Source organism: Culex pipiens, chromosome 2, assembly GCF_016801865.2.
Source record: "Culex pipiens pallens isolate TS chromosome 2, TS_CPP_V2, whole genome shotgun sequence".
NCBI lineage: Eukaryota > Metazoa > Arthropoda > Insecta > Diptera > Culicidae > Culex > Culex pipiens.
This window is the reverse complement of record NC_068938.1, coordinates 47,149,270-47,164,038: the sequence shown is the minus strand read 5'-3', so window position 1 is coordinate 47,164,038 and position 14,769 is coordinate 47,149,270. Positions and strand designations below refer to the sequence as shown.

At 34.9% G+C, this 14,769-nt stretch overlaps 1 protein-coding gene across 4 annotated transcripts in view; it reads left to right on the top strand.

The window, feature by feature from the left end:
- The window catches only part of LOC120431106 (uncharacterized), a 59,201-nt gene that overhangs the window by 22,057 nt on the left and 22,375 nt on the right, over positions 1 to 14,769 (top strand). For 2 of the 4 annotated variants that reach the window (XM_052708693.1, XM_052708690.1), the window contains exons 2-4: positions 339 to 1,162; positions 6,385 to 7,981; positions 14,248 to 14,354. In XM_052708693.1, coding sequence (XP_052564653.1) covers positions 6,570 to 7,981; positions 14,248 to 14,354 — 1,519 coding nt within the window. In that variant the 5' untranslated portion in view covers positions 339 to 1,162; positions 6,385 to 6,569. Of the gene's footprint in view, positions 1 to 338; positions 1,192 to 6,384; positions 7,982 to 14,247; positions 14,355 to 14,769 lie in introns of all 4 variants that reach the window. The other 2 variants (XM_052708691.1, XM_052708692.1) reach the window with 2 other exon arrangements.

Sequence of the window (14,769 nt, the reverse complement as noted above, 5' to 3'; positions counted from 1 at the left end):
TTTTCCTATTTTATGAATCATAACCCGGCCGCAATTGTTTTTCGTCGATCTTCTTTATGGTTTCATAAATGTTTTGTTGGGTTCCTAAAAAATATCACAAAATGTAGATAATTTAAAAAAATATGAATTGAAGGATTTCAATACAAAAATGAGTATTTACCGAAGACACCAAATCGCTCAGCTAAATCCTGCCTACGATATAGATTTTCAAATAAACCATTTTTGTATGGATAGCTGCCAAAATTGTATGGAGAAATGTACATCGCTATCAGGCATGATATGATTTTAAAAACAAAGTAACTAATAATGTTTTTTTCTTTCTCCTCTCGTTAAACAAGGATCACGCCCAACCTTCCTGCCCACAGCCTGCCTCTCCAAGCCCGTCTCCACGCCGTTCCCAGAAGCTTTCTTCTCCCGGAACGGTATCAGCGTTAGGCAAAGAGAGAGAGTCACACCCGGGTACCTGTCCGTCAGGAAGGCGCAGCAGCAACTCCAGGTTCTTCCAGGTTCCAGGCGCGAAGCGTTGCAATCGCGCGTGCGGTTTTTTGGCGTGAGCGGACGAAAGCGGACATTTCCGAGGAGCACCGTGTGGCCACCAATTGCCGCCGTTTGGCCGCCAAACAAGCCGCGTCCCCCTTTTGGAACTGGAAAAAAATCAGCTGTAACACAGAAAACGTAGGCAAAACAGGCAGCTCTAGCAACAACAACAACAACAAATCAACAACACGGCAACAACCAACAACAACAACTCAGTGCATATAATCAGAGAAGGAAAAAAAAGAGTTACAACAAGTGATGGTAATCATAACGTAAGAGAGGCAGACGGCGAAGCAAAAGAGTAGAGAAAAAAAAGAAGTGAAATTATAAATAAAAATATGAAAAGGAAAGTGAATTGAATCTCGACGAAAGCAACAACAGCAGCAGCACAGCGAAAGGGTGAACCGAAACGAAGTCGAAAAATAAAAAGAAGAAGAAAAAGAAGTTGAAGGTGTGAAGTTGCAGAAAACTTCCACGAAACGAAAAAAAAGAAGAAGAAGTAGCAGCAGTTGAAGATTTAGTTTAAATCATTCCGAAAAGTGCACGCGAAAACATGTTTTTCTCAAGCCGCAGCATATGATAATGATAAAGAGTGAGTCCAGTGCTATTAACAGAGCGAACCAAGGTAACGATTGGGGGAGTCCCTGGGCGAGTGTGAGTGAGTGTGTGTGGGGCTGTTAGGGGGGGTGTCATGTTAGTGCGAGCAAGACAGAAGAAACCATCTAATCTAAGATATAAATAAAAAGAAAAAAAAACACGAAGGCGAAGACGAAGAAGCACACGAGAGTGCGTGGGTGAATGATCCACTAAGTGTAGTGTTTTGAAGCGTTTTGTGTGTTTATTCACCCCCTCAGCAGTTGGATTAGTGTGGTGTGGAGTAGCGTGATATGATATAGTTTGAATTTTCCGTTGAATTTTCCTCCCCCTTCTCTTCCGCTAGTTGTATGCAGTTTTACATATCGATTCCCAGAGTAAGACCAACAACATGAAACATCCTCAAAAAAATGTTCTTTGATATTATAAACCGTACTTCACCAATTTTCAGTATAAAAAAAAAACAAATTATGCAGATTTTTTTTCAGAAAAAATTGCTTGCTCATTTTGTACTGAGATTTATATGACCCAATTTAAACTGATTTTTTTTTTAAAATAAATATGGGGTTTTTGCTTATTTTCAATTAAATCTATTGTAAAAAAATGTGTCTTCTAAAATCCTAAAATAGTTATGCAGTCGAATATAAAAAGTTCGACAAATTTAGTTTGTTTTATCGGAATCTTTTTTAATTTGTTGTTAAATATTAAGGTAATCGTAAATGTGAAAAAAAAATGATTTCTCAAAACAATTTCCTTAAACTGAAACATGTTTTTTCCAATACCTTTCAATGCACAACCATCCCGGGATTTCCCGAGATAGAATTCCCGGGATTTTTCCCAAACCAGGAATTCCTGGATCCTGGTAATTTTCATATTTTGTTCCGCTTTTCCCGAAATTGAAAAAAAATACATATTTGAATGCTCTCTAATCAATTGGATTTGAAAGCATTGAAATTTTTGTAAATTATATATAGGGTTAGTGAATTTTCATGATTTTGCGGACAGCGTGAAAATCGTAAAATTCCACATATTCTGAGATATCTTGTGAAATTCAAGGATTTCTTGAAATCAATGCAAAATTTACAAATATTTTATCCCCAAAGTTTTAAATGTAAATTTAATGAATTTTTAATTGAGAAAAAAACTTTTTTAACTCTTTAGTCGAACTTGAATATTTTATATGAACACAAACATTACAATAGAATTGTTACAATATTAAATTAGAAATGAAGCATATAGATAAGAAATACCCGGGATTGTGTTTTGAAGGATGAAAATTATTTTATTTTCACAGTAGCACGTTATTTTAACATAGTATGAACCATTAATGGATACTTTTTGTTACAAATTTAAAAGTTTGAAATTTGATTTTTTTTTATGTTCAGAGGCAAAAACAATATTTTTTTCAAAAATGTTGAAATCTTTAATGTTAAAAGAGATGCAATCAAGTATAAACAAATGCATGTTCTTGGATTTATTATTGCTTTTAGCATGGTTGAGCTCGTTTAATTTTTTTTTTGAATTTAAGTGAAATTTCATGTACAGTTCGTGAAAACTCAGCTTTTATGAAAACTTATGATAGTGCTAGGTCAATACCGTGCAATAACAATTACACTACCATTTTATTTTAATAGTAGAAAACAATATTGAGGATTCAAACTCGGTTTATTTAATAGAGCAATTCCAGCTCAAATCAGGAATTTTTCTGGTACTCTTGTACCCGACCCACTCCGATTTCAATGAAACTTTTTAGACATGTTATCCTAGGCCTATATAAGCCATTTTTGTGTATATGGAGCCAATAGTACTCGAAAATATCATTTGAGAAGGGCGTAAGGTATTTAAATATTTTTATGTTTTACAATTTAAAAATTACTGTATCTCGATGCCATTGCGTCGTATCAAAAAGTGGTCAAAGACAAACTTGTAGGAAATTGGACAGGCTTTCTGAAAAAAATACACTGAAACAAAAATACACGCCACTTCTATGAGATTTTTTGATTTTTAAGTCTAAAACTTAAATTTAAAGGTGTTGTCACGATTTTTTTTTCGTTCAAAATTTTTGAGGAAATAGCCTAAGATGTTACAAAAAGACTGACGAAAAATGCAGGATGGTATGTCTCTCCTAAAAAAATACAAAAATCATTTACTAAAACTGTTTTTTTGAAAAGTGGTCTAAACGTCAACATTTTCAAAAACCGATTATGGGAATCGATTCCCCAGACAATTTTACATAAAAGTCTCCATATTGACCATTATCCTATGTCCAATCCTTGGGAAGATACAGCGGTTTTAAAAATAAAAATGATGAAAAAATGGGTTTTTTTGTGGTTTTTGGCAATTTCTTGTTGCAGACTTGGTTTTTCAGTCTCGTAAATATTTTTACCGGAAAGCTCGTCCAATTTCCCATAAGTTGCATTTTTCGTCAGTCTTTTTGTAACATCATAGCCTAAGAAAAATTTTGAACGAAAATAAATCGTGACAACACCTTTAAATTTAAGTTTTAGACTTAAAAATCAAAAAATCTCATAGAAGTGGCGTGTATTTTTGTTTCAGTGTATTTTTTTCAGAAAGCCCGTCCAATTTCCTACAAGTTTGTCTTTGACCACTTTTTGATTCGACGCAATGGCATCGAGAAACAGTAATTTTTAAATTGTGAAACACAAAAATATTTAAATACCTTACGCCCTTCTCAAATGATATTTTCGAGTACTATTGGCTCCATATACACAAAAATGGCTTATATAGGCCTAGGATAACATGTCTAAAAAGTTTCATTGAAATCGGAGAGGGTAGGGTACAAGAGTACCAGAAAAATTCCTGATTTGAGCAGGAATTGCTCAATATTAACTTACATTAAATGTTTAAGTTTGTTTCTTAGTCCCGTGAAATACCAACAATTTTTTTGGTTAGTGAGATTCCCTTAAAAACTGGGAATTTTTAGATCGAAAAGATGTTTAATAAAAAATTAAGGGAACATAACATTAAAATAAGGAAACCAATTTTCAAACATAATGCTGTAAAAAATACTATAGTCCCGATTTGCCCTAGTCTGCAACTAATGACTGAAATGTAGATAAAAGATTTGAAAAATATACGCAAAAACTAAATTCTATATAATTTAAAATTGACTGAATGTAATTTTTTGTGATTTTTTCAGGTAGTATGAAAGTTATGAATTAATTTAATTTTCAGTTATTTATTAATAAGAAAATTAATCAAACTGTATCACATCTAATAAAACATTGTGATTTATGTTAAATCCAAAGCACAATACTGGATTTTTTTTTTAAATTTTAATCTATCTAAGCTATCTAGAATACGCTGTTCCTGTTCAGATTGTAGTCAAGATTATTACCAGTTAATGGAAATCAACTAGTTATATGATTTAAAGCTTTTAAAAATATCAATTCCAAGGATTTAACAAATGTTTCCCCCGTTTCCCGGGAATTTTCAAAACCTGGAAAAACTTGACGTCCTAACAAGTACTGTTTTAGTGTTAATTCAAATCTATCAAATTATTATTAAAAGTTGTTTTGATATTTTTCTCATCATTCTTCATTTTTTGATAATATTTGAATAAATAAGAAATCTTTGTTTCAAAAAGATATTCAATATTTCTTAAAATATGTTTTATAAGAATTTATGTTATACATAAACAAAAAGTAATTGCTATTTAGATTTTTTTCAATTATTTCAGATGTTTTTCCAAACAATTTGAATATTCCAAATCTGTGTCTAGGGAAGAAAGTTTCTGATCAATTCGATGTCTTTGAAAAATAGAAGGCTATGATTTAGACGTTTTAGAACATTCTCCATGTATTACTTCATTATTACTATTTTTTTATATGTGTAAGGGGACCTAATAAGGCACCTTTTTTACGATAGTGAAAAATCTTGTTCCTGAATTATAATTTTTTAAATCATTGATGGTTTTTGGAAAAATTGAAGATAAATGTTTAATTCAATCTTAGAAAATTTGCAATCAAAAAAAGCAAAATGATTATCTTTTGATGATATCTTGGCAACAATTCGTTCGATTTTTAATGGCAATTTTCTGCTTTTTCGGATAAACATAATTTTCGAATTTTTAAATCGAGCCCAACAACAACAATGTCTAAAATAAGTATTTTTAGTCTTTCAATTCAATTCAATTTGTTACATTAGGTAAGATTTTATGGGAGCAAAAAAAATTAATTCCAAAAAAATGTTGAAAATATTAATTAAAAAATAAGTTGAAATGAGCTCTGTTTAAAAGTCTTTCTCAATTTTTTTTTGTTTTTTTTTTTTCATTAAAATTTATTGCATACTATTCTATTAATATAAGATAAATTGAAGAAAAGTGGAAAAAACTGAATGATTCACATAGCTTTTTTACACTGAAAGTCGAACCAATAGTTTCCGAGACACCGCGAGTTGATAAAGGAGGGCTCATATGGAGACACGGAGAAAAACTATTTTTTCACAGATTTTTACATTTAAAAAGCCTTGTCATAGCAACCAGCAAACAATTAAAATTTGTAGCTTTTAAAAAAATATTTGTTGCTTGGATTCTATATATTCATAATTTATTTTTAAACTGCAAAAAAATGATATTTTTTTGCAAAATTTTACATAAAATAATCTTAAAAACGATGCAATTTATTAAAATATACCATACCATAGTTTACGGGTCTGTAAAACCCTGTAGGGGTGCCACAGTGGTCAATACAATATTCCTAGATAATTTGAAAGCAGCCTGGTACAACCAAACGTTAATTTCCTCACTGTGTTCCATGGCTACGGGGGGACAAAGGATGGATTTACAATGCCAAAAAATCAAGATTTTTCCCAGCTTTTCGATTATATTTTTTTAAATGATAGCTTTAACTCACAAACGGTGTGTTTTTTTCAAAATTTATATATATTATTTTCTGAACAGACTATATTTTTCCTAAATATTTTTTTCTGAACAGCCTTAATCCTAAATTACTACTTTGCCAAAGACACAAAATCGGTCAGATTTTCGAATGTATCCATAGCACTTTCCTATAGAGCCCCCCTATTTGTATGGAATCTTATATGAAGAAACTATTGATACATAATGGCCTATATTTTTTTTTTTTATTTATTTAATATATATATTTTTTTTGGCTAGCATTTCATGTTGTTGAATGTACTTTGGAATCGATATGTGAAACGACTTTCAAACCCTTTGTCTCTATCTCTTTCACTCACCCATATCTCCCTTCTCGTCCGCCCCTCTCTGAACAGCTCTTGAAACCCATTGATGAAGTGGTCCGGGAAGCACTCCCAAATCGTCGGTCTTGAGCGCAACACACCCACCAAACTAAACCCTTACTCTGTCCAGGTCGTCGAAGTCCCCCCCTTAACGTTTCGACGCCATCCCGCGAAGCCCGCGCGAGCAGAATTCATCTACGCTTCCCCTATGAAGTAAGATGTTAGGTCCCACCAAATGGAGACTCCTAACGATAGTCGCCGGAATATTGCTCGCCCATGCCATTGAATCGCCGAACAGTGCCAAGAGCAACAAGCTCAAGGGTTCAACGGTGCGGACGTTCTCGAATCCCGACCTGGGCCTGCGGATAGAACAGATCGAGCCGTGGGGCAGCCGAACGATCACGTCGCGGAACTTGCTGGTGCCACACGACACTTTTTCGAACGTGGACAATGTGCGGTACATTGACAGCAGGTCGGCGAATAGTCGATTGCTGAGGAACACTTTTGGAGCATTTAGATTCGCTGGGCCTCCAGCCCAGCCACAGCCACCATATCGGCCTGCAGTCAATCAACGAACGGCCAAAAGTTTCCAGAACCGTCGTTCAGACAACCCTCAACCACAGCCAATAGTTCCGGAAGTTCTTCCGGAGTCTGCTCTGCTATACCAGGAGCCACAACGAATCTTGGAGCTTCAAAATGTGACCCGAGCGCGTCAGTACCGCTACAAGGTCATCCCCATCAACTACTTCTACCAGGAACCCAAGTTCCCTCCGGTCTACAACCCCATTCCGAACAATCTTCCTCCAAAGACCACCCAGAATGACGAGCCCCATGAAGAGGACTTCCCTACCGCGGACGATGCCGACGCTGCTCCCTCAGGGAACGCATCATCCGTGGTACCGGACTCCAACGCCATGGGCGCTCGTCGTTCCGGGATCCAGTTCCCACCGGGACCGTACAAGGTCGCTAACCCCTTCACCCCGCAAGGCTACAACGAGGAGAGCTTCGCCTACACCGACACTCTTAATCTCTACCAACGGCCAGTCAACACCGCCGAAGATTACGAAGACCCGATAGAACCGTACGACACTCGGCAGCAACGGGCGCAGTCTCCAACCGCCTCCCCGGTTATGCCAACCGAGCTGGAACCTTCCGCAAGCTCCGAAATCTCCCGAAACATGTACGCATCCCGCTTCTTTCGGGACTTTCCCCGACCTCCCCAGCTTGACCTCCGACCGGCGGAATCCATCCACCGACCATCCCGTCTCATCGAGTTCCCCGGTCTGGTTAACGTAAAGCAGCCGGTCATGCCCTTCCGGGAGGATGTCACCAAGTTCGGAGACGTCAACGGACCCATCACAGCGGTTCAGCGACCGTACATCGACTACGGGGATGGCAAGCGGTACCGGGCGTACGATCCGAACTACTACGTGGATAGTCCGTATCAGCCGCAAGGGTTGGCCAGTGGGAGGCAGCAGCAGCAGCACTACTTTCCGGCGAAGCTCTACACGGAACCACCGGCGCAGAAGATCTACCAGCCGTGGAAGACGCGGTCGCCGCGGGTCGTGTTCCCGCAGGGGGATATTACCGGACCCGGGTCCGGGTTTGGAATCGATAATGTTGTTTTCAGGTGAGTGAGATTTGAGATTATCCTTTTATACTATAGAGCAATTCCAGCCCAAAACAGGAATTTTTTAGGTTCTTTTTTCTCGACCCTCTCCGATTTCAATGAAACTTTGTAGACATGTTATCCTACGCTTAAATAAGCTATTTTTGTGTATATGGAGCCAGTTTCACTCGATATTGACATTTGAGAAGGGCGTAAGTGTTTTAAATATTTTTGTAATTCGAAATTCAAATATTGCTGTATCTCGAAGCCGTTGCATCGTATCAAAAAGTGGTCAAAGACAAACTTGTAGGAAATTTGACGGGCTTTCCGAAAAAAAAAATACACTGAAAGAAAAAAAACACTCCACTTTTATGAGATTTTTTGATTTTTAAGTTTAAAAGTCAAATTTAAAGGTAAGCCCACGTTTTTTTTTCGTTCAAAATTTTTGTGAAAATAGCCAAAGATGTTACAAAAAAACTCACGAAAAATGCAGGATGGACCTAAAAAAATACAAAAATCATTTACTGAAACTGTTTTTTTTTTCAAAAGTGCTCTAAACATCAAAATTTTCAAAATCCGAACACGAGAGTCGATTCTCCAGACAATTTTACATAAAAGTTGAGTGTTTTTTTCTTCCACTGTATTTTTTTCGGAAAGCCCGTCAAATTTCCTACAAGTTTGTCTTTGACCACTTTTTGATACGATGCAACGGCTTCGAGATACAGCAATATTTAATTTACGAACTACAAAAATATTTAAAACATTTACGCCCTTCTCAAATGTCATTATCGAGTGTAACTGGCTCCATATACACAAAAATGGCTTATATAAGCGTAGGATAACATGTCTACAAAGTTTCATTGAAATCGGAGAGGGTCGGGTACAACCGTTTCCCTATTTGACATGGAATTGCTCCATAACTAACCCAATAATAACTCTGGTGATACATTCGCCGTTAACTTCTAAAAAAAAAAAATAAGATGTATTTAAGTCTTAGATGGTGTCATCAAATTTTGGAGCAAAAACTGTTTTAAAACAGTGAAAATCGAATTTAAAAAAAACAAACTTGGTTAAATGTATCTACAAACCACGTCTAGAAACCCAATTTTAATTGATGAATCCTGAATCAAGATTAACTATTTTTCGTAAACAAACATGGCCAAAAATGGGCAATCGGGAATGAAACCTTTTACATCCTGATCCTGACATAGCTTACAGCAGTGGTTCTCAGCCCATTGAACCTCGCGAGCCATTTTGGAAATTTGCGCCATAATCGCGGGCAGCATGTGAAAAATGAATAAAAATGACAGAAAATTTCAGAACATGAATAAATTGAAAGTTTTATTTCCACATTAATTTTATTCATTCGATTTTTAAATGCAATTTATTGTTTTGCAATTTACGAAAATGTCATCAAATATACTTCCATAAACAATTAAAATCATGGTTCATTCCACATGAAATTCATCCAATAAAATTTTTTTGCTACAAATATTAATATTCAATTCAAAACTTTTACATTTAAACTCCTCAAATGCTTTGCAAACATATTTGGATTGGTCTAGTTTAAGCTTGAAGGCATGCTGCTTGAATGATTTTTGAATGTATTTTTGGAACCAACACTTTCAAATTATGAAAAAAAACGCATCCCAAGTAACATTTTTTCCAGGAGTTCTACAAGAGCTCTTCAAGATAGCTACAGCATAGCAGTTTGGACCGCGGTAGGATAAAATTCTCTTCAAAACTTCTTCAGGAGTTTGAAAAAGTACTTGAAGAGAGTTTTATCCTACCGCGGTCCAAACTGCTATGCTGTAGCTATCTTGAAGAGCTCTTGTAGAACTCCTGGAAAAAAATGTTACTTGGGCATAGTCACAGAAAATGTAATTTTGCTAAACAATCAAAATTATTTTGTACTACCATTTAAACAAATAAGTGTTTCAAAATTGCAATATTTTTCCGTCTTTGTTTTCCCCCCGATTGTGTGTGTATTTCGACCCGGACGATTTCGCGATGTTTGACAGTTGCCTTGGAGAATTGGAACGGTGCGGGTCGCGGTTATCACACAGGATTTTCGATTCCGTTTCCGTCTTTGTTGTCCCCCGATTGTGTGTGTTTTTCGGTCCGGGCGGTTTCGCGTTTTCGCATTTTATTTGGTTTTATCTTTCCACAGCCGGCTGTCTAAGATTGAATCATTTATGATAAACTCAACACCAAATAACCGGGAATAATCTCATCCGCAACCTCCGACTGTTTGCCTTGAGAATGCATAATACATCACATCATTAAACAAAATTTATTGATTATTGGGTCGCATCATCATCCTCTATGATGAATCCTGGCCATTACCCTTTCCCACTAACAAAATCCCAAGTAGAAGTAGTTTTCCGGCACACGTGGGGGTGTGGATATCGTATAGAACCCACCCTTTGTAGCAACCTGTGCTAACTAACATTCCCGTCCCAATCCCCTCGAGATCTACAAACTGACATGGCGGGCGCCGTTGGTGGCCAATGACTGTTACCTATTTGCTTCAGATCTAGTTTTAATGATCTTGATGTTTTATCTTTTCAACGCATTCATACATGCTGTTGATAAGGGAAACACCATTAGATCGTTTAAGCGTATGGTCAGTTGTATTGATAGGAGATTACGGTCCTGTTCAGCAACGGAGAAGGACAACCATGGGTGGTCTCTCATGCTCATACTCATGCTCATGCTCTGAAATACATAATCATAATCATTACATAATTACATATATGAAAAAATAAGTGTGCGTTAAATTTTTGAGCTAATAAAATTATCGTTATCATTCATCTGACAAATAAACGATTTTGTTTATAGCAAGTTATATATTTCATTATTATTCACCAAACGGTTTCGATACCAAAATACACTGAAGTTGATTTGAATTTTACAATACATTTTTATTTATTTATTCAGTTCAGAATTTTATAGCTTTTTGACATTTGCATTTTTTATATTCGTAAATCAAATAACACTTGTTATAAACATATATAAAACATTTCTTGAACATTCTTATTTTATGAGACAAAATTTTTTATGTTGTTTAATTTATTATGTTTAATTGTATAATTTATTATGTAATTTTACTGATCCCAGAAAAGGTTCATTTTTGCAATATAAAAAAACTAAAAATCTTTCATTCTTGATGTTTTTTGTGTACCTCGTAAAATTTTTTATTTGTGTTGAGATCTTAAATTTTTATTTTTGTTTTCATGAAGTTTGTAGTAAAAAAATAACTTTGAGCACCGTTTTGCCGCACTTTTCCTTGATCTTAGGAACTCAAATTCGAATAAAAGTAACTTTTTAGAAACACAACCATATTCAGAACCAAAGTTTTGAAAAAGTTAAACAAGATCAAAACATTTTTTTAATATAAGAATTTTAAGGGTGCACAGCAACCAAGGAAGTTGTTGTCTTCTTATTCCAAAATTGTTGAAATTGCTGACAAAATCCTGAAATAATATGATTATAAAAATTGACAAAATTTGATGTAAATCTATTTGGAAATAGTAGCGTAGGGGATGAATAAAAAATTGTATCGATAGTTCCCGTAGTTTTGAAGATACTAAAATGCCTGTAACAAAAATCTGGGTGCAAAAGTTCTGGTTGATGTGCACCGGTAATAGATTTTTTTTATTTATACATTATTTAAAATTTCTTTCAATGAACACAACACTTATAAATATTAAATAGGTATTCAGTGCCTCAGTGCCCTCGTCCCGTATAGAGGCCAAACAAAGGGACATAACCGCAAGCCGAAAGGCTGTAACGTCACCTCGTTTTTTATTCATTCAACTTCTAGAAATTTAAACATTTTCAAAATCCTTATGGAAAAAGGATAAAACGCTATAGTTTACCATTTTGCAAGTCCCTAAAAAATGAAATGATTTTTATTTCAATTTTGATTTATTGAAGAAATTTAATGTTTTTTGATAATTTGATGGTGGTTCCTAAGTGGACAGGATTACATAAAATTTCAAAACCAGCCGCCTCGGTGGGCCGCAGTTTGGTGACCACTGTAAAGTTTAGATCAAAACGTTTTCTAAATTTCCAGATTGTTTGTTGCTTTTAATGTCATAACAGTTTTGAAAATAAAATAAATTTGTAGTAGTTTGATGTTACCGAAAAAAATATACAAAAAGATTTATCACAAAAAAGATTTTTTTTTGCGATCTCAACTTGCAAGCAATCTTAGGAGAGTATCAATATTAAGTCAAAATGCTAATTTTCTTCAATTCCAAAACAAAAATTATAAACAGTACATTTTTGGAATGGTGAGATTTTTTTTCCTTTTGAGCATTCCTTTTGATTTTTGTAATTATTGTTCGCGATTTAATATTTTGTAATTTTTGATTTGGATGAAATAAGTTCATCGATTTCTTATGTCCAATTATATCTCTGCAACTAAGAGTCGTTTCAACAAAGTTCAAAAAAGCAAAATATAGAGAATTTTCTCAGCTTTTCCAAAATATTTTTTTCAAAAGTGGGCAAACATGTGCACGAATTTAAAAAAATTAAAAACTGCTACTATTTTTAAAAAAGCTAACTGAAAATGATTTTAACTTGAATACGGTGCACTTTATTCAAATTTCACTAAAGTACTTTTTGATTGCAAATTTGATTTTACACCGAAAAATTTAGTTGAATAATTTTTGCGAACAATATTTCGATTTTTTTTTAAATCAGTATTAATTCAAAAAATCATAACTCGGTCAAAGATTTTTTGAAAAACCTGAAAATTTCTGAAAAAATTGCATTTTATGTCCTCTAAAACATATAAAAAAAAAAACAATAAAAATGGTATTTTTTGCAAATCAAGTTTTAGTGACAAAAAATGAAATATAAAATCACAAAAAAATTACCGTGTATCATTTTTTTCAGTGCAGTTCTACAACTTTGCCGAAGACACCAAATTGATCAAAAAATTCCTTCAAAAGATACAGATTTTTGAATTTTCATACATCATTTTTGTATGGACAGTAGGGTGCCCAGAAAAAAAAATACCCCCTGCTCCACAAGCGAAAAACGGTTTTTTGGGTTATTTCAAGCATCTGTGCAAATTTTGAGCAAAATTGGTGGACCCACTGATACCCGAGCCTAAAGTTGGCAAAAAAATGCTTTTCATACAAAAATGACTTTTTTAAATCGCTAATAGCTTTTCAGGATCAAGTTTTACAGTTTGGTATGTTCTACAAAGTTGTAGAGCATTAAATTTTCAATGAAAATCTCACTTTTTGGAATATTTGGATGGAAGTAGCGCACCGTGCAGACCAAACCGTAAAAAAAATGGGTTTTTCATACATTTTTTCGATTTTTCCCATACAAACTTCACCTTTGAGTATCAATGGGTAAATGTTGACCGATTTTGCTCATATTTGGCACATAGTCCTAAAATAGTTCAAGGAACAATATTCAGCTTGTGGAGCGAAGTTTTGAGAAAAAGTACCATATTCTGGGCACCCTAATGGACAGCTGCCAAATTTGTATGGAAAATTATATGGACAAACTAATGATGCAAAATGGCGCCTTTGGGCATATCGAAGGCACCAAAAAAGTTTCAGCCAGATTAAAAAATACAAAAAAAAATCGAATGACCGAAATCTGTGAGAATTGCTCACGTGATTCTAGGGACCCCAAACTTTATGCTTCTCCTCGAGTTGAGTCTACGTAGAAATTTTGTTGGTCGGTGTAATAAATAGATTTGAGCTATTTTTATAATTCGTAGAACAAACTTATGATAAAAAATTATGCATGTCTGATATTTGGTACCGTGAAAGAAGGGCCTTTTTCCGACATTTTGCGAAGTATACCGAAATATTTCGTTGGGAGGTCTAGAGCTACTTTTTTCTCATGAATATGCCTTAAAAGACTCTAACTTACATATTTTACTAATATCTGACCTCAAATAAAAAGATTCTGATTCAAATTAATCAGATTTCTAGCTTTCTTTGAAATTACCCCAAAATCAAAACTGGAAGAACTAAGCTTACCGAAAAACATTTTTTAATTAAAGTGAAAAGTTAATAAGTATTTGAATGTTTATAAAGTTTCAAAGAAAAATATTATACACTTGTGAATGCATTTTTAATTTTCCCTACAAAGTAAACGCAATCTTACTCGCTGCTGTACCAGTCGTGATCAAAATCGAATTTTATTACCCCCAGTGCAATTATGGAAATCACCCCCAATAAAAATCTCATTTCCATTTCCAAACCCACTTTTAATCTCTCCCCCTTCACCTCCCCTCTCCACTCCATTTCCAGGGATCAAAACTTCGGCTTGAACGAGCTGGCGGCGATCCAGGATGTGCGGAACGAGTTCAACCAGGATGACATCAACGACGAACCGTCGACGTCCAGCAAAGATCGAGGTAAGTAGGTGCATGCTCTTTTCTGGGCCCTGCCCTGCCGTGCGGTTTCGCAAAGTTTCGTTTTATTTTCAACTTATTTACTTTTGATTTCGCTTGTCTGCTGGCATTTCACTGTGTTTACTCTATGCTCCTCTTTCAATTTTTTTTTATTTTGGTTTTTTCACTTTTTTTGTTTATGTTTTCTTCTTTTTCCACTTTTTTTGTTTGTTCTGTTTTTATTTGGCTGCTTTCGCAATTTGCATTGAACGAGAGTTGAGGGGAGCTTAACGGCGCGTTCTGTTTTGGCTTCGACTGTCCTCCTTTTCCGGGTTTAAGTTACTGTCGTGCCACGGAGTTTCATTTTTATTACTTTTTAACCATAATCGGATTATCCGATTCAATCGTCATCCAGCTACGCGAACAATGCGAAAGTGGG